Source organism: Vanacampus margaritifer, chromosome 6 (genome assembly GCF_051991255.1).
Source record: "Vanacampus margaritifer isolate UIUO_Vmar chromosome 6, RoL_Vmar_1.0, whole genome shotgun sequence".
Classification (NCBI taxonomy): Eukaryota; Metazoa; Chordata; class Actinopteri; order Syngnathiformes; family Syngnathidae; genus Vanacampus; species Vanacampus margaritifer.
This window is the reverse complement of record NC_135437.1, coordinates 10,232,180-10,252,665: the sequence shown is the minus strand read 5'-3', so window position 1 is coordinate 10,252,665 and position 20,486 is coordinate 10,232,180. Positions and strand designations below refer to the sequence as shown.

Below are 20,486 nucleotides of genomic sequence, written 5' to 3'. Positions count from 1 at the left end.
AATAAAGAATAAAGTGTGCTGCTTGTTGTCGCCCGCTAACTTTCTTTGTGTATGGTGTTTCTATACAGTCCGCCACACGGCCACCCGCGCATGCGCTAAAAAATGTCAACAAAGGATCCTCCTATTGTCACATAAAAATGCATCAATCCATAAAATACATCCATTGGAACTGGGTTCTATCATTCTCTGATGCCCTACATCTCCCTATGGGATTAGGGGGGCGTGTGTCCCATCTGGCTTTATGTGAAGCTTTTGTTGTATCCACCAGAACTGTGTGTGTGTGTGTGGTATAGAAAGTGTGGCACATCACCATTAACACCCGGCATGGGGACTACCACCAGACTTTGTTCAGATTAACCCTGCTTTATTTTCTAATCCAGGAGACAACGTCAGATTAGACGTGCATCATTTCGGCACTGTCAGGAGCTACAACAGAAGAAAAAAAAAAAAAAAGGAGCTACAACAGTAACAGTAGCATCAAAATCAGGAAGAATGCAATGAAAGAGGAAAAGGAACAGACAGGTGAATGAGGCTGGGAGAGGTGGAGACTGCGATGCGCACCAGTTTCACAGAGAGAAGACGGGAACAAAAGCAAAAATGTTAGACAAGAATGAAGCAAGTCAAGGATGAAAACATTGAGCAGAGAGATGAAACACTTGACGACATACTAAATGCTGCTGTATACTATCTAGCAGGCTATCTAGCTGGCTAGCTAGCAGGCTATCAAGCTATCTATCTAGATAGATAGTGAAGAGGGTTTTCTGCCCAGATTTAGTCATACTGTAACTGTTTTAATTTCCTTATTTCCTCAGTAGAGCTTTGTTCTGCGGATGCATTTTTGTGAGTTATCGCAATTTCTGCCAGGTGCAGTCATGACTGAAAAACCTCCTCTATTCCTCAAATGGGCTTTTGTTTTGTGTCTGAATAGTGTCCTTGAATGTTATCGTGTAGGTCCGGTCAACTCCGGTTGAACTGTTTACTGGAAACTGTGTGGTACAGCCCTTCAAGATAGTATAAGAATATTGTAAATCCTCTGTAATCTTCGCACTTGTGAGAGGCTGCAGCCATTGTCTGTAACTCACTTGTGCCCGGAATATTCTGTAGAAATAAAAGCTTTGAAGGAACTGTTCATCGATCTCCAGCCTGTATCGAGATAACCAACATCCTCACTACCCGAAAGAAAACAAACACGCGGAGGAAAAGATCTACTCCACAACAATAGATAGATAGATAGATTACATGTCTTCTATGTTTGTGGTGTTGAAAAAAGCTCAGTTGGAACTTAATATAGTGCAGGTTGAAAGAGAGATAAACAAATGGACAAACAATGCTCAGCAGAGCTTGCAGTAACACAACATCTCACCAAGAAAATTCGACTTAACATAAATAAATGCACTCCAACTAATTTATTTGAAAACCTTGAGTTTCCTTTGAGAAGCAATACTATATTTTCTTTGGCCAAACTTTTAAAAAAGCTAATAATTCAAAGGGTCTGCATGTATCCATTTGTATTTATAGAATCCGCTCATATTTGTATAGTAGTTAAAACTGACTTTAAAAAAAACATATGCAAGGTGAGAGTGGGTGATGCAGCTTACCTTTGGAGGGCTCGATTTTCACGGGCACGCAGGCTTCTTCATCAGCACACGTGGACTGGAAACATACCACATCATCGTTGCTTTCTGCAACCACATCAGACAGAATTCACCGTTACAATGACACAACCTACATTTCAGTAGAGCAGAGGTATCAAACGCATTTTAATTTACGGGGCGCGTTATTTAGGAGCTAGAAAAGTATGTCCGTGGCCTAATAAGCTATATATAACAAGTCAAAATTCTTCAACTAAGTCAAAAATTTCATAACAAAAATTAGCAGAAAATGTTTACATCAAATTTTGAGTAACAGTCACATTTCAGAAAGTCATTTAAGTGGTTTAAACCACTGTATGCCCCAACACTAGCAAAAAAAAAAAAATGTATACAGTATATATCAAAATCAACATCATCATGATATATATTATATATTCTTCTTTTGTAAGAAAGAATGGACAAGAGCATTATTCAACATGCACCATGCTGATAGACACCTACCTAAACAGAAACATTTCCTTTATTTTTATTTTACTTTATCTATTTATAAATACACATCACATACACACAATCAAATCTGGCCTTTACAGTCCACAGGCATCCCATTGAAAAAATGGGAAAACTGGAGAGGTTTCTGTTAACTCCAATCAGAAGTTAACTTGTTTACTTGGAGAAAATAAAGCAACAGCCTTTGGAGACCCAAACTAATTAGCCTGTCTGGGATATGTAGGGCATCGTCTATGGGGACAGATAACAATCATTATACACAGCCCGTTATTATGCACATAAAAGATTAAAGGGAAAATAGCATTAAAAACAATGAGGGGCTCAAAGGAGTATTAATCCATGTCATGTGTTTGTGTTACCAGTAACTAAAAGTGTGTCGTATTCAGCACATTTATGTTTGATTTAAGTTAGTCTATATTTTTATTTGTTCTTGTTTTTTTTCAACTAACCGTAACTTTAGGTTGTGTGTAAAATAATTAATTTGTCAATAATTCTGTGTACAAGTTGCATTGCTCATCTGAGGATTGCTTATAAAATTACAAAATTAAATGTTTTGATTTTGGATGTCTGATTAATTGGTCTGACATTACTCTTTTTTTTCCTTTACTTTACAAGATCATCTCGCAGACCGGATTAAACCCCTTGGCGGGCCATACGTTTGACACCCCTGATTTAGGCACCATTTTCATAGACAGGCGTCCGTGCGCTCGGTGTATAAAACGGGTGCATTGTCAATTTCGCATTTGGAACCAATTTCTGTTTCCGCTATGTCAAGGACTGTGACTGAGTCAGCTGAGTATTTATCTATTTATTTTAAAGGTGTCAGGTGTGTTTTTTAATCGTAATTAATCGTATGACTTCAATAATTAACTCACAATTAATCACAAATTAATTGCACATTTTATATCTCAATTTATATCAAAATTTACAATAAAATGTACAATATTTTTTTTCCTAATTTTTTATACTTTTGTTAACATAAAAGTGGGAAGATAATAAATAATAAATATATTTTATTTATTTATTTCTTACATTTTTAATTATTTATTTTATTATCTTCGATATTTGTATGTTTAATGTGTTTCTAATGTGTTTTTCCTTCTTCACTGAACATATCGTAATCTATCACAGAAGATTTTCGATTTTTGCATAATCGCCGCCAGAGGTTTCAAATCCAGGTCCAGAAAGTAAAAACACTGCAGCGAGCAGTTTGGCTTTAGCCCCCGCTGCTTCTAATTGGCATGTAAACGAGCTACCAGGGAAATTATTTATAAGCCAAACTGTGGCAGTTTTTTTTTTTTTTCTGTACCTGAATTTGTCACCTTTGATAGTCGCTGGATCGTGGCATAATTGTTGTCCGGTGGTTCATCAGTTATTTTCACCTATTCTACAATCTAATCTACTCAAAACTTGTTATACGAGTAATCCAATCTGACCCATCCATTTTTAGTACCGCTTCTCCTCACAAGGGTGAGCCAGAGCCGATCTCAGTTGCCTTTGGGTGAGAGGCGGTGAGACTCCGAACCGGCCGTGAGCCAATCGTATGGCAGATAAAGACAAACAATTCACACTCACATTTACACCTGTGGGGAATTTAATTAGTCTTAATTTACACCAAGAAATATGTTTTTGGAATGTGGGCGCAAGTATAGCAGAATTATTCATCTGGATTTGCTATGCAGTACTTGGAAAATACATGAAAGTCTCTTGTTTTTAAAAATGATACATGTAAGATTGGGGACAAGAAAAGTGGACTGTCAAAAATAATGATGACCTAGCATCATAGTGTGTGTGTGTGTGTGTGTATGTGTGCACGTGTGTGTAAAGAAGTGGGTATAATATTCTGGCTCAGGGATTAAACTGGAGCTTTCTCCATCGGCCATCTGGACTCCTCATGAATGGCATCCCGCTGTTTACATGCACATCCACAAACACACACACTATAAATGTCTTTATTATGCTATAAATACATGAAAGCTGCTTACACGTGCATATTATTAGAACATTTGCATCAAAAAAGAACCTACAAACTAAAAGTGTGACCCTTGCACCAAATGCTCGGAAAAGTGACCAGCATCACCGCACACGTGTTTCCTTAAATCTGGGAAGTGTCACCATGTCGTCAGCAGTGAGACGTACAAGGTATGAAAGTAGAAAAAACAAAAACTAAACAAAACCGTGGAGTTATGGTCTTCAGATGAATCATTACCATTACGCAACCTTTAGCTGAATGTCAACCTTGATGAAATGATAACACGGCTGTGAGAGACACAAAAGCGGCATTGTGGGAAAACTATTCTGTTGATGACAAACATTATTTGTCAAATCAATTGACATTTTAATCAAATTCAAACCAGTTTTTCCTTTTCTGAGTAAGTCAATTAGCATCACTGCAAGTAAACTATAGCAATTACGCAGAATCAATTTCTACAATACATAAATACCATACACACACAACATATGGTAAACTTGCACAATCTATAGAGTATAAACACAGAACCTTTGAATCGTGTATTAGGATTTTATTGGATCAATTTGACAAACATTTTCAGCTCAAAAACCCAACGTTGAAATCCACACTTAATGAAAAATAATCATGTGATGCTATAACATTGATTGCAGGGTGTCTTTGGTATACCTGAATTTGTACCTTGGAACACACTGTCATCTATCTTAAAAGTACTCAGTAGTCAAATGCTAACTGTATTAAAGAGACAGTGTGTAGAATTTAGTATCATCTAGTGGTGAATTAATAGAATGCAACGACCTAAGTTTGGAGAGTGTACACAACAGTTCCTCAGAGAGACCACGCTTTGCAAGCCTACCAAATTACTACGTTCGCTAAGTTCAATGAAAACGATTTTAATTCCTAATTTATACCTTCCTTCAAGAACACGCTAAATGAACTGTGTGGCAATTTCGTGTTAAAACACACCTATTATGTCATACGTTGACATGCATGCTGCTGCAAGCATGTTTTTCTGTGTTGGTCCTCTCCATAGCAACAAGCTGACATGGGCAGAGTGAAGACTCCTCTTCATGACAGCAGCTTTGTAATTCACTTCCGAAAGTGTCATGACAACTCAAAGTGCTCAAACACGCTTTGTGAGCAGCAGAACCAGCAACAAAACTCCGAGACGACATCTGCTTCTTTACGAAAACATTCTCACCATTATGGTGGACTGTTTGTTGTTATACCCACGAGAACTCAAGACACCACTTTAAGAATGGTTCGAACGTAACAATGCAGCATGTGTTTGCCACAGGAAACAAAAGCCTTGTAGTGCAAATAAATAAATAATTAAATATGTCCACAGTACCTGAGCAGACCTCTTTCCAGAACTGCAGCACTTTCCACATACCAAACTCCACACGATGATCGTCCATCTCGCTAATATTGTTGACATTTGAGGTTTTTCCTCTTGAAAATAGTCCGGATGTCATCAACTACCAGCTGGCTTGACAGCCCCACTGAATGTATTTACCATCACAGTACCTGCCCCGTCACTTTACAAACCGGTTTCCAGGTATGACGGGGAGGGGGGAGAGGAGGAGGGCTGAGCTGCCCTCAAAGACACACAGTCAACTTGAATGTTTCACTGAGAATAAATTGAAGGCGATGCTAGGGTTGGGAGTCGGGAATACAGACGATGAGGGACACCAATGCAGAGGACGGAATCCCTGACGTGCAATGTGTTGTTAAGAAGGTAGCGAAGATAGTATTCACAGTGGAAGCTTGAAATGTAGTAAACCACAACAAGTTCTATTTAACATCAATCTGCATTCACGCATACGATCCAATATGTACAAAATGATCATTTCTCCAGCGCAATCACGCTTAACAAACACGATTACAAATTATATCAAGAAATATGGACACCACCCTGATACTAACTACTCACACTTTTTTTTCAGACCGATACCAGTACCAAGTACTCAACCCAAGTAGTCACCGATACCAATTGCCAATACGACGAGCAGTTTTGATACATAAAATTACAAAAAACAATTACAGGTACATTTCAAAAGACCTATACATCCAATAGAGCATTATCCCTTGCTTGAACTAAGACCTGGTATTGGCCTGATACTGATACCTGGTATCGGTACTCACCCATCCCTACTTAATCTGCTTATAAATCAGTCCCAAACGCAGAAAAAGATACATTTTAACATACATGCTATATACATAATCTAGTAAAAATGTATTTGCAGACCTTGAAGAGTATGGGTCATTCCATGCCCCCCCCCCAAAATTTTTTTTTTTTAGTTTTTAGTTTTTTTAACCAAGCAGATTTGAATTTTAATGAAGCTTGCTGTACTTGTTGATAATGACCTCACAATGCTAAATCTCACATTTTAGGTCAATCGGAGCAGGGGCTTGGGAGATACGGCACGGTGAATTTGAATATTTTCCCTTCCCTTGAACCCGTATGCTGCATTCACACAAACAGTGGGGGAGGCGTTTCCGGCAGCACGATCGCATTGCCTGTGATAGCGTTTTTGTTGCTAGGTTGCCCTGTGCTGAGCCAAAGGGGCCTGAGATCATCTGTTTTTCTTTGTTGTGAATGTTGGACGCATTTGGAGCAGTGGGCGAGGCAGAAATCCGCACTTTTCGCCCAAGTTTAAATGTTTTTATTTTCTTCGCGCTTCGCCTCGCGGCAGCCAATGAGCTTCGGGGGCGGACTACATCGCACATAGCGTCCTGTCTATTGGCAACAACACGGCCAGCCGGGACCGAATGGTAAACAAGGAAGTAGCATACTGAGTGCTGTTGAACTGTACCACTACCGAGGTAGCAATAGTGTTTAGCATGCTAAGCTATTTGGCGCTACAACGGGCCGCCGGATAAGCGGAAGTAAACACGTACCTAAAAAAAAAAGAAATAAAGAGCGCTGCTAGAAAAAATAGCGTCCTGGCTGTGAAGTGCCAGGAAAGAAGTAGAAGTACTTGGCGGTGCTCTCTTTTGTTGACTCTCTAAAGTGCTCTACAGTATTTGTTCACCAAGCGACATGCTAGCAAAGGAAGCGTTCCAGCACACCTCCCCCGCTGTTGGTCTGAATGTAGCAGTATACCTCAGGAACTACTGGGTCAGTTGTCACAAAACAGGTATTGTTGGAATGAATAGCCATTCAAATTAACTAACCAATGAATATTTGCCTTTCAATGAAGATCTGAGTGTATGGATATTGTGACTCTTTATGACAAGGTGATTAGTCATGGAATGACCCGTATGCCACAACAACAGTTGTAAAGTGAAGTGACAAGGAAAATTGATATCATATTCATCCAGGGGTTCACACCTATAGATCTAGTTAAAAGAACAAAAGAAAAACGTATGGTTACACACTATAACATCTTACAAATAAAACTTGTGTCATTTATTTTGTGTTGTTCATTTTTTTGTGTTGATAAGGGGCAGATAAAGTTTTACTTATTTTCGTCTCCTTTCATTTTTTTTAAAGAATTTTTTTTTTTTTTTTTTAAATTGAATTGAAAGCCCCCACCCCAAAAAGCAGCATTTAGCATCTAAATGGAAACGTCACCAAACTAACTAATATTGCAGTGACAAAGCTAAAGCTAAGACTTTGTATTTGCAAACTTTTCCTATAGAGAAGGGCGAGTAGCAATGACAAGTATGCATATCGGGCCGATACTGGCCTTATTTTAACGTGTCCGGTAGCCTACTTGTGGAGGCCGATACCAGCCACCGATACTTAAGGATTTGTTTTTGTTTTTTAAAGCTGACATTTAATAAGTCCTCCCCGGCAGTGTACTGCAGGAGTGACACATTGTTGAATCATCATCTGCGCCAGAAAGAATGGTCTTTGTCATTGTGTTAACTAAAATTTTATGTATCAAGTGGTGAAAACTTAAAGAGTGAATACTCGCACAGGTATCCCTATTTTCCTAGACTGAGAGCAAATATTCAGATGAAATTGACACATAAAAGAACTATCCTAGTGATGAAAAGCAGTACGGATAATAAATGAATGGCAAGTAATGTGGGGGATACATTTACATGCCAAACCACGCCCCTTTAATTACATCCTAGTTCATGCTGCTAATAATGCGTGAGACCTTGGTTATTGAACGAGAGCAGATGCAGCCGTGTCCCCGCCGTCCTGCCCACACGGAATTGACAATTACAAAAGACTTATGGGTCGGCCACATTCACAATTGAGTGAAAATGAAACGACCTCGTAGAGCTTTTTATGTGGCTCAGACAACCAGATGAGACCCTTTGTTGAGAAAACATTATGCGGATGCCAGAGATTTTTCTGAAAAGAATGCGTGAAGAGCAGCAAGTTTTGTTTGTATCGCGCCATATCGGATTGGGACAGCGGCTCCAGGCAATTTTAATACACATCATGGTAGAAGTGATAATATTACAGCTACAATTGGATTTAAATTGAGCAAAGCACGTGCCTGATGAAAAATACATATCTGCCTATCTCATGAGTGGCCCCCAGCGTGCACCCCCACACAGCCCAAAACGTGAAGATGCACTTTTAGCATGACCCGAAAATGAATGAGGACAAGCCGCCGCAACAAATGGGGAATTTTGTAACAAACAACAAAGTTTTTTTTTTTTAATACTCTCAAGAAAAGTGCAGCAACAATCCAGAAAAAGAGCAACAAAACTTCTGTTACAGTCAGGCAACATATTGATCTACTTTTGAAAGTACAACAAATAATCAATTAAACATTGGGACACACTTTTCCACATTGAATGAATTTAAATTACTGGTGAACGTTGCTCGATGCTGTTCAAAATTTGGGACAAGTTCATTGTTATTTACACTATACATGAACAGTATAGCTGCGTTTGACAAAATTATAACCCGTTTCTGCCTTCTGTTAAAACACAACTATGGACAAATTGTTTTTCTTTTAACTCATTCACTGCCATTGACGGCTATGGACGTCAAAAATTCATTTGAACTATTTCTATTAGTTTAACTTTTTTCCCCCTACTTTTGTTAACAAGAGTATGAAAACCTAGAAACATTTCTTTATTGTACATTTAGAACAGATATAAAATATGTGATTAATCGTGAGTTAACTTGAGAAGTCATGCGATTAATTACGATTAAAAATTGTAATCGCCTGATGTCCCTAATTTTTAATAATCTTGTAAAAACAAAAGATTATTAAAAATAACAAAACATAATTACAATTATAAAAAAGGAGAAATTATTAAAAATGAAAAAAAAACATTAAAATATATTTTTTAAAGAAAAGATGATTTTTTTAATCGAAAATAATGCTAATTATTTTTTAAAAGAAAAGATTTAAAAAAAAATTAAGATTTTTTTTAAATTGTATTTTTAAAGAAAAGATTATTAAAAACGAGGGGCGTCAGGCGATTAAATTAATTAACAAATTAATCATAATCAATCGCATGACTTTACCAGTTAACTCACGATTAATCACAAAATGTATCTGTTCTTAATGTACAACTATTTTTTTCTAGGTTTTCATAGAAAAATGTTAAACTAATAGAAATTGTTCAAATTAATTTTTGACATTTATAATGGCAGCGAATGAGTTAAAAACAGATTTCGTAGCATTTAAGGATGCAAAGATGACTGATTAGTGAGCAAGGAGAAAGAGGTCGACTGTTAGAATGAATAGGCAACACCCGTTCTCTCAATCTCTATTAATACTTCCCCCTTTTCACTGCAGCTCTTCTTTTTTGTCGCACCATCAACCCTGTGACCTCCCGACCAGTCTACTGCGGAGAACTGATCCCAGCCGCCCGGCGGCAGCGTCTAAGTGTGCCGATCGATAGGCTGTTCGTCCAATCAGCACATCTCACTGGGCCTCTGGCAGACTTCTCATAAATGAACAACGGGGATTAATCAGAGTGAGCCCTGGTTATATAAGGTCAAAGTGTATATGTGTTGAAATCACGACACTCTCAGTGTTTAAGACAATGCAATAAGGATTTCTTAACACTTTCCATGCAGTCATTTCCATTTTAAGCCTTTTTCCATTTTCATCCAAAAATAGTCCTTACTGTTCCATCCATGAAGCAAGAGTACTTCCTGACTTTAAAACATCTCCAAAAATAACCTCATGAGAAATTCTCACAAACCCAAACTTTCTATTGGTCATCGCAGCGACAAATATCGGAGCAGATGACATTTGTGAAAGGTTGATAAGCACATGGCGTAATTATATTTTGTTGTCAGTGACTGATACCTGCTGTTTTTTTCTCCAGATATTCACTGAGTGACTAGGATTTTTTCCACATACTCATCTATGTTAAATTAAACCACATCACATCTTATAACGTTAGCCTATCAAATTGTTCGAAACGAAATGGCTATATGTATATTGTTTAGATCCAAAGAACCTCGATTTGGATAAGAACTAAAATCGTCACAGTTAAAATTCCTGCATACTGTATCATCTACATGCTGTCAATAATACCCAATTGCGAGGGAGTTATGCTGAATTATGAAGACAAATCCGATTTCACTCGATGCATAATGCATGAAGTAAACAGTAAATGTAGTGGCCCGTCAAACAGCATGGACAGAACTCAAACAGAATCATTGTGTCCAGCAGGATTCTTGAGTTTGGTATGAATGAGCCTCTCTGACTCGAGTCTCTGGAGCCCACATTCTCAGCACTGAACTGGAATGCGCAGAAAAGCCTTCTCCTGAAAGCTGAGCCTGAAACAACAATATGCTGAGAGTTATAGATGTATGAAAAAAATAATAATGTATGCCATTTTACTCGATAGAAAGCAGCTCATTCAAGCGGAAGTCAGAATAATTATTAGGACTTGCCTTAGGTTGTGAAGCGTATTTTACTTTAAGGCCACTAAATACAATGTGCAATGCTAAACACAATCGGACAATGTACGTAACATTGCACATTCGAAGGTATCAAAATTAGTTTATTAAATTGACAAGTAATCGATTTAGTTAATCAAGTATTTTAATAATCGAGTTATCGTTTAGACATTTTTTCAAACTTAAAAACGTCCAAACCCTTTGATTTCAGCCTCTCAACACTATTTATTCTGATTTCTGCAGTCTTTCTGATTTTTTTTTTTGAATGACAATAAGACATTTGCAAACACCTGCTTTGCTTTCACTTTGGAAAACAATAACCCAATCAGTAACTAAAACAGTTTTTAAAAGGTTGGTATAAGATAATTCCCTCTTGTGTGATCCTCACTCTAAAAAGAGAATTGTTTAACCAATTTAAGATTAAAGACAGAATTGTTGACCAACTTAATATAATTGCTTCAAGTGGTAACACACAAAGTGATAAATTAATTAAGTTAATCTAAAGTGAATATGTTAAATTTAATGAATTATGAGTTCATTAAACTTAATATATTCACTTTGGATTAACTTAAATCAATCGTGTGTCACCACTTGAAGCAATTGTATTAAATTGGTCACAAATTCTCTTTTTTGAGTGTTGCTTACATGGTGGTTATCAGAAAAAATAAGCATACATTTGGATTATTTTGCAGTATATTACAATTTTAATGCGGTAAGAGGCTTGACTTGAGCGCTTCTCACAACTGTAAGAGGCTGATGCTTGCTAGCTTAACGCAACAAGTTGATTCATTGTCAGAATATAGTGGCCCCGCTTTTGGCTTCCCAAAAGAGGACACTTTAAAAGTGACCTTAAGTGGTGACTGCTTGGACCGTATTCAATGAAGGACTCATTTATTTTAAATAATATTAACAAAGAAACGTGTAAGCTGTGAAATTGCATCCGGAGCTGTTATTGTTCAGCTAGCTAGCTTGCTGCGCTAATGGCTAAGTTTCACCATCCGTCACACAGCTTTACTAATAACAACCACATTACGAGATCAAATATCATCTTCATCGTGACATGACCACGGGAGTGGGAGGAGGCGTGTATGCATGTGTGTTTGTGTGTGTTGGGGTTGTTAGATTACTGCAAAGGTTGTCTTCATAAATCTTAATGTGTCCTATTTTCACTCAAAATTAACACAATGTGGATAATGCTGCTGGCATTCTGGTTTTAGAGTCACGACAAGGGTCACGTTTTGTATTATTTAACCATTTAATCTTAATTTATGTTTAAAAAAAAAAAATTGACATTTTAATGTAGTTGGTGTTTTTTTTTATGATTGAAAAGGACATATTGAATATAGTGTTATGGTATGTGGCCTGCTGAAAAAAATATTTGCAGCCATTTAAGATATGTTTAGGATATGATTCATCTGTGAAAAAACAACAACGTTATTCTGTGTCATAACTTTGTCCTACACAAACTCACAAATGACAAGGTTGTGCGCGCACACCCACACACACCACACTGCATTTGACACCTGGGGGAAGGGGGGGGATAAGGTGTCAAACTGAATCAGCATTTCTGGTCGGTGCCAGCAGAAAACCGCTGTACTAAGGAGAGGACAAAACAGCAACTTGACTCTCTGCCAAAAAAGGAGCCAGTGCCTTTGCATTGGGCATGACATAGCATTTTATTTTGACTTTGGCCTTTGCAGTACAAGGGGAAGACGAAGTACACAGTAATTAGTTTATTTATCTAACATAATGTGCTAAAGATGAGAAAAATAAAGTGCTAATGAAATGAGGCGATGACAGATCACACTTCTATTTGTACGCACAAATTCCTCTTTTTAGTTTCACTTGAGAAACATGTTCTCATTTTAATATGCGCACTTCTTTTTCACTTCACATCACAAAAGTGCATTTCTGCGTACCAAGCGAGACCACAATTTGATTCTCTCAACAAGATAACAACATAAAAAATTATGATGAAAATGATGGGATTTGCAGTGCATTATGGGCTCATTAAAATCACAAATTTGCAATCAACATAACAAACTTTGTTCATTAAAAAGTTTTTACAACGTGCTACAAAATGGACACATTGGACAACTGACGCATTAAATTTACCTCCGAAACAGCAGAATCTGGCCATGATAGTAATATGTATTCATTAGTGACAGTAGTGTTATTCTACAATGTAATCAAATGTAATTGATTTCTTTTTCCAAACAAGTAATCAGGCTACAGTTACTCTTCAAATGCCAGCGATAGTTACTTTGTAGCATGCATACGTACAGGTAAAAGCAGCATTTCAGAAAGACTGCCATTTTGTACCAATTCAAGCAAATGCAGCTAACTGCCTGCAGGATGCAGTAGTGAGCAAGACTTAGATAAACAGCGCACACTTCTCGGCAACGGTGCCTTTCTCACGCTCACATTTGATTGAAAACTAATGTGAGCACAAACACTCTAGTAGGCTACTCACTAAAGTCACTTAAATAGAACACTTAAGAAAGTTAACTGGGATTGAACAGTGAAATGCATTGTGGGAGTTTTTAACTAACATTCACGTCTGCGGGAGTGACATCATTGTTTTCAGCACATTGAGACTCGCGTCCATAAACATCAAGAGGGAATTAAGAGATTTGCACTTTGAAGATGCAAGTACAGTCACTGTTGTGAGTTTGTGTCAACTAAAAATAAACATATTAAGGTTTGTTGCACACTCTGTTCAGTTGACAATGTTATCTTTGAATGTCTCACGATTCGACTGAATTCCAATTTTTGGGTCTGCGATTCGATCCAGAATCCATTTTTCGATTAAGAACGATTTTTGCTTCAAAATGATTTGATTAACAAGGATTTTTGCTTCAATATGTAGATGTGCGAGGAATTGTAATGATCTACTCCAGTCTGACTCGCTAATGCTAATTAGCGCGCTACTCGCGACACTTTTATCACTCAAAAGAACGGCTGCCCGCTGAATAAAAAACTTTTATTGGAATAACTTGATAGTGACTTTTTCCTTCTACTTTCTATTGTGGCTACAACTTAACAGTGTATTAGACCGCGTGGAACCACACTGCCCCTCAGTGGCCATATCGGGTACAACATGAACAGTGCTTCAAATAAAGGCACGCACAGACAAGGCAAGATAGTGTAAAATAATTTAAATAAAATCGATTTTGGGCCATTTAAAATTGATTCTGAATCGATTTTTTTGGCACACCCCTAATTAGGTTTGCCATTACAGCATTAATAGTTAAATATGACAAGTAAATAAGACTGTCTTTAGTTTAGAAATCATTTAAAAATGCATGTTCGTTCAGTGATGTCACTATAAAAAACAACAATAAGAATCAAAGTTTGCCTAAAGCAACTTAAGGGACTCATTTCTCTGAAATCCTCTTGTTGAAGAAGCATTCATTTGTGGTTCTCAATAAAATGATACGTTGCCCCAATGTCCATCCATTTCTATTCCAAATGAGTCAGGTCATTTTAGCATATGTCAATGTTGCAAGCACAACTCACAATTCCCAATTGGTGCTGATGCTAACATAACATACAGCATAGTAGCTGTCCAGGCTGCTAGCGTCAGAGACCGTTCAAACAGGTGATCGTTGCCATGGCAGTGACGAATACCATTCTCTTCATTAGAACCAGCGCACCACAGGGAAAACGCACACACAGACATACACACGAGTGTACCAACACACTCAACAGTGCATATTCTCCCACAGCTGACGCAGCAAACTGTGGTAAACAGCAGCCGACTCTCCAAAGGAAAAGCATTACGTGCGTGCGTGTCGCGATTTTTTTTTTAGCGCAATTTAAATGCAGCTGAGAGTCGCACCGACAACACCTTTCTGGTTGCGGCACCGCTTCACGTCAGCCCAGTCAACCCAACGCCCTCTGACTGCATTGTAGCCTACATGCCGGTAATAAGCACCAACCTGTGTGGAGATCGTGTCCAGTCCCACCGGTCGGATTCAGAGCGGAAAATGTACTCCCGCCCTAAAAAAGGCTTCCAGAGCCGGTGAGCAGGTTGAAGCTGCCGGTATGCTGCTGCCTGGCTGCAATGCTCGCATCCTCCCTTCCTTTCGTCACTCCCTCCTCTCAGTGACACTGACTCAACCTCTCGTCTCTCTCTCTCTCGTCTCTCTCTCTCTCTCTTTTCTTTTATGCTTCTCGCGCTGCTCAGCCTTCTTCTCCGCAGCGACGGAAGATAATCACATTCCAGTGGAGATGGGGCATATGGTGGTAGTGGGGGGGTAGTCAACCCACGAGCACAGCAAAGCCCCCTCTGTGCGTGTGTGTGTCGCATGGACAATCGGTCCCATTGTGTAGGATGATGGGGGGGGGGTGGGGGTGGGCAATGGCCACACTCATCTGCTGCCCCTGGATACTGCTGCCGGCCATAGCGCATACAAGATGTGGAACGCTAAGCTAAGCAACCCCCAAAGAGAGGGTCGTTTGACACATGAGGCACAGCGGCTTGAGCGAGAGAGAGAGAGAGAGAGAGAGAGAGAGAGAGAGAGAGAGAGAGAGAGAGAGAGAGAGAGAGAGAGAGAGAGAGAGAGAGAGAGAGAGAGAGAGAGAGAGAGAGAGAGAGAGAGAGAGAGAGATGATGACGAATTGATCTGTTTGAGAGAAAAGTCATCTTCAGAGCCTCTCAGAGGGCGTCTGTCATGACACACAACACCTCCCGTTGTGGCTGAATAGTGATTGTTTAAGCACGATCCTTGAAAGGAAAAAGTCGTCAACTTCAACACAGGATCACCTCTTGTGAAATATATTAAAAGAAGAATATGTAATGATGACAGAGAATGAGTCAATCGACCTTTCGTGACATTTTAGTCTTGAACCTTTCACTCTTCCCATTTCTTGTTTTCTTCATATCACACTACAATATAGTGGCACACAGTTTCAAATTGTTACACAATTCATTCTCAATCTTCTGGCAAAATAACCTTCAAATGTCAAACACAACGTTGCCGTTATCGATATCATGCCACAACAGACCTAGGCGTACCTCATCAGACCTTTCTTCAGCTGGAATCCAAAGTTAACTAATAAGTACCATTTTGCGTTATCTTTGCCATTATGATGCTTTTTTTGCTATGCTTAATACAAAACAATGCCCTGCTGAGCTGAAGCATCTAAGTGTTTTGTTTTTTGCTTCATTTTTTTAACAGCAATTACTGTATTTTTTGGACCATAAGGCACTCCTTTCATTTTCTCAAAAATCAACAGCGCGCCTTATAATCCGAAGCACCTTTTATGGATGGATGTCGGCTTTTCAGTTTGTCATCTTTGATTCGAATTCCTCTCTATGATGTTTGCGTTCTCATTCAATTTGGCACATTGCTAGCAGGCCTGAGTTTTTGTCATACCGAAACTAGAACTACTTCCTGCTTCCGTGTCTAAGAATTATAAGAAATGTAGTCCTACTAGCCTATTGTTCGCGTTTTCTGGAGGTACGATGTTACAATGTAGGGACCACAGGGGAAACAAAGTTAAATTACTTCCTATTTACTTTAGCATTCAAGTTCACATTTTCATTTCAGATTTTAATCACTTCTAGTGTCTTAAGAAATTGGAAACGTAGTCCTACTAGCCTAATTTTTCAGTTGCTGCTTAGACCCAATGCAAGCTGAGCTTTTCTGGCGGCATATTTCCCATGTTGCAATGTGGGACCGGACCGGCATGAAGGAAGTGGCACAGCCAGCTTCCAAAAGCAGGACTGGGCAAAAAAAAAAAAAAAAGTTTGGATAATAGTGAGCGCATTGACTTGTTTACAGCTGTTAAACTGTCAACCAAGATAGCATATAGCCTTAGCCAAGGTAATGGTAAATGGTACTTTAAATTTAAATAGCGCTTTTCCACCTTACAAGGCCCTCAAAGCGCTATACATTCGACTCTGCATTCGCCTACAGATCGCGCAGCATCAGGAGCAACTGGGGGTTCAGTATCTTGCTCAAGGATACTTCGACGTGATCACAATGGCATGGGATAGAACCCGCAACCTCTGGGTTGGGGGACAACCACTCTACCACGAATACAACCACCAGACTAGCGATCATGTACGGTCTGAAACCAGCATAATAGCGCTAAATCTATCAAATAAACATACAGTACAATTTGAATAAACTATTTAAAAGGGGTGTGCCCAAAAAAATAGATTGTCATAAGAATCGCGATTCTCATTTAGTACGATTCAGAATCGATTTTAAATGTCCCAAAATCAATTTTATTTAAATAATTTTATACTGTCATGCCTTTAATCTGTGTGTGCCTTTATTTCATGTTGTACCCGGTTTGGCCACTGAGGGGCAGCGTCCACGCGGTCTAATACACTGTGAAGTTGTAGCCGTCATTAGAGAGTAGAAGGAAAAAGTCACGATCAAGTTATTCCAATAAAAGATGTTTTTTGCAGTGTTCTTTTGAGTTGTAAAAGTGCAGCGAGTAGCGCGCTAATTAGCATTAGCGAGTCAGACTGGAGTAGATTACAATTCCTTGCACATTTATAGATTGAAGCAAAAATCATTGTCAATCAAATCATTTTGAAGCGAAAACCGTTCGATTCTGAATCGATCGCAGACCCAAAAATCGGAATCGAATCGTGAGGCAGTCAAAGAATCCCACCCCTACTATTTAACATGGAATACTTCAGAAAAACAATGCACCTCAAAACCTGGAGCGCCTTATGTATGAAAATATTTAAAATTAGACCAAAAATCTTACTTGAAAATAGACTACATAGTAAGTAGGCCTCCATATAATATTGCCTGTCTGACCATGGAATACAGTATTTCATAATAGCATGTTTTTTTCCTATGGGCAAGAAAGTCTCGATTTCGGACGTTGACTCGCATCCGGAAATGGATTGCGCTCAACCATTGACATTCTATTGTACTGTTGATCGCTAGCTAGCGGTCTATCAGTAGCTGTTAAACTCTAACCCTGTCTGAACTAAATTCCCCCCTCACACATCCTTGATTGTATGCCACATACACCACCACCAAAACTCACAGAAATATTTGAGGCTGTGCAGGCCTCATTACACGACACGGTAATTAATGACGACCGGAAGAGTGTAAGTGCATCCAGATTTCAACATCGCCATAAGTGAGCTGAGTTGCCTGCAGGTCTCTGTACAAATGTCGGTGTGTGTGTGTAAACTTTAGACAGGAAATCTGGCTGCTATATACAGAAAATGAAGAGTTACTTCCTGGGCATGTAGAGTGCAGAGTCATGAGCACTCAAAGGTCAGCTCGCTTGCTCATGCACGCACGCACATACACACACTTAATTCACTGGTATAACTAATGTAAAATAATATGACAAGCTAGTTTAATACAGTAGGTGTGTTTAAAGGTCTTAATGGTGTCTTGCCATATAGTGGTGAATATTGCTTAACATGGGGGTGGGGAGTGGGTTACGGACGACTGGTGGCATGCACCGAATCCTATTCGTCCAGGGGATGGGGGGGCAACAGACAGCAATTACTATTAGTCGCTCGTTGACGGGGGAAGGCAGTGCGCATGGCGACATGTGGTGAAAAACTATTCATTCGATGGGGAGGGAGTGGTGGGGTTTGGGGTGTGAGGACGGGCAGAAAAATTGATCGGCCACTCAGAAAACTCCCGAAATTCCTGATGGCCACCTGGCCCCTGACATGGACATTACTTCAATGGTGAAATTGTCACGACAATTAAGCCCATTTACAAGACAATGTAATACATTGATTTGAAATACGATCAACACTTGTTTTCATTGTAACTTTGAACATGTATGGATTTTTACATTGTGAATAAAGGGCCTATTTACAATCCAACACATGTGGGCATCTAACAGGGAAAAGTACCTTACCACCAACAAAACCCATTTCATAACAAAGTATTCTATTCTATTCTAATGTACCCAAGGAGGACCATAATCATACTTTACATGTGGGGTCAGTAGTTTTCCAAAAAGCAAACCGTAGACAGTCCAAGAAATGTCACACACTCCCATCTTATGTTTCTACATACGTCTTGTCTTAACCACCTGCTTAATATTTTCCGCCCATCGGGAGCAGCAACGCGGCGAAAAAGTGACACTGACGTCAAAATGTCTCACACCTTATCTGCCACTTTCAAACTACAGCAGGTGTTCCTCCTTTCGCCACCTCGCTCGTCCGTGTGGCTGGCTCACACCCACAGCATGCTCTCACTACTCCAATCCATCTTTTCTGCTTTATTCCAAGATGTCAGCAAAATGGCTGCAGGCTATTGCCCACCACATCTCTATATACATCATTAACTCATTCACTGCCATTGACGGCTATAGACGTCAAAAATTCATTTGAACTATTTCTATTAGGTTTTTCCCACTTTCGTTCACAAGAGTATGAATACCTAGAATTTTTTTTATTGTATATTCAGAACAGATATAAAATCGGGAGTTAACTAGTGAAGTCATGCGATTAATTACGATGACAAATTTTAATCGCCTGACGCCCCTAATTTTTTAAATTTTTTAAGAAAAGATTATTTAAAAATTAGGGGCATCGGGTGATTAATTTTTAAAATTGTAATTAATCGCATGACTTTACTAGTTAACTCACGATAAAGAAAAGAAAAGAAAAGATTATTAAAAATTAGGGGCGTCAGGTGATTAAATGTTTTTAAATTGTAATTAATCGCATGACTTTACTAGTTAACTCAAGATTAATAACAAATAAGTTTTTTCTAGGTTTTCATACCTTTGTTAACAAAAGTGGGGAAAAAAATGCTAAACTAATGAATTTTGGACATCTATAGCCGTCAATGGCAGTGAATGAGTTAATCAAATCTGGCTCATCTGTATGCATGCATCTCAGATACACAACCTTTTTTTCCCCCCATCTTCTCTCCTGCTGTTTATGAGGGTTAATGATGAATGGTCAGTGTTGTCTGAAAATGCACAGCTCCCCCCCGAACACACACTGTGCATGTGCATCGGGGAACAGCTGACGGCAGGCAAGCAGCGCGTCTGGTTAAGCATCTGCCCCCGCATCACAGACACAAGCTGCACTGGATTGCTTCCTCTAATCAGCCTGGGACACACGCCTACACCCTCCCTTGCTGTCAATCTGAACGAGCAGTGATAAGCAAATGCACTCAAGCATGTAGTTATTGACAGTGCTTGAGGAGCGTCTGAATGCAGAAGATGCCTCGTTGCTTTCATTAAGCTAGCCGTCTTAGCTTTTATCATCTTTCTCAGCAGGAAACGCTTGGATTAATCAATCTGTGTAAAATAACAGTGCACTCACCTGTATATTCTTATTTGAATGTAATACAAAATTCTGCATTTACAAGCAACTTTCGGTGGATATGATTCAGTTCTACAAATTACAACGATGAAGATCCTTAATTGTTACGTTAATAGCTTGTTGACAGGGAAATGCTGCTATTCCTCTGTGCTTCAAATTAAGGCAGTTACTCATCATCTGTATACCTATTTGAATTAGTAGACTGCAAAGGCTTTAAAAGTCTTAAATTAAGTTGCATAACAAGGATTTGCCATTTTCCCCTTCAGGTGAATAATTAACTCGTTCACTGCCATAGAC

At 38.9% G+C, this 20,486-nt stretch overlaps 1 protein-coding gene across 2 annotated transcripts in view; it reads right to left on the bottom strand.

Moving 5' to 3' along the window:
• Positions 1-20,486, bottom strand: part of LOC144053130 (FYVE, RhoGEF and PH domain-containing protein 4-like) — a 58,616-nt gene that overhangs the window by 27,424 nt on the left and 10,706 nt on the right. Inside the window, exons 1-2 of one of the 2 annotated variants that reach the window (XM_077567224.1) lie at positions 5,420-5,544; positions 1,599-1,682 (exon numbers count right to left, since the gene is read on the bottom strand). In XM_077567224.1, the coding sequence (XP_077423350.1) occupies positions 1,599-1,682; positions 5,420-5,543 (208 nt within the window). In that variant the 5' untranslated portion in view covers position 5,544. Of the gene's footprint in view, positions 1-1,598; positions 1,683-5,419; positions 5,545-20,486 lie in introns of those variants that run through there. The other variant, XM_077567225.1, reaches the window with a different exon arrangement.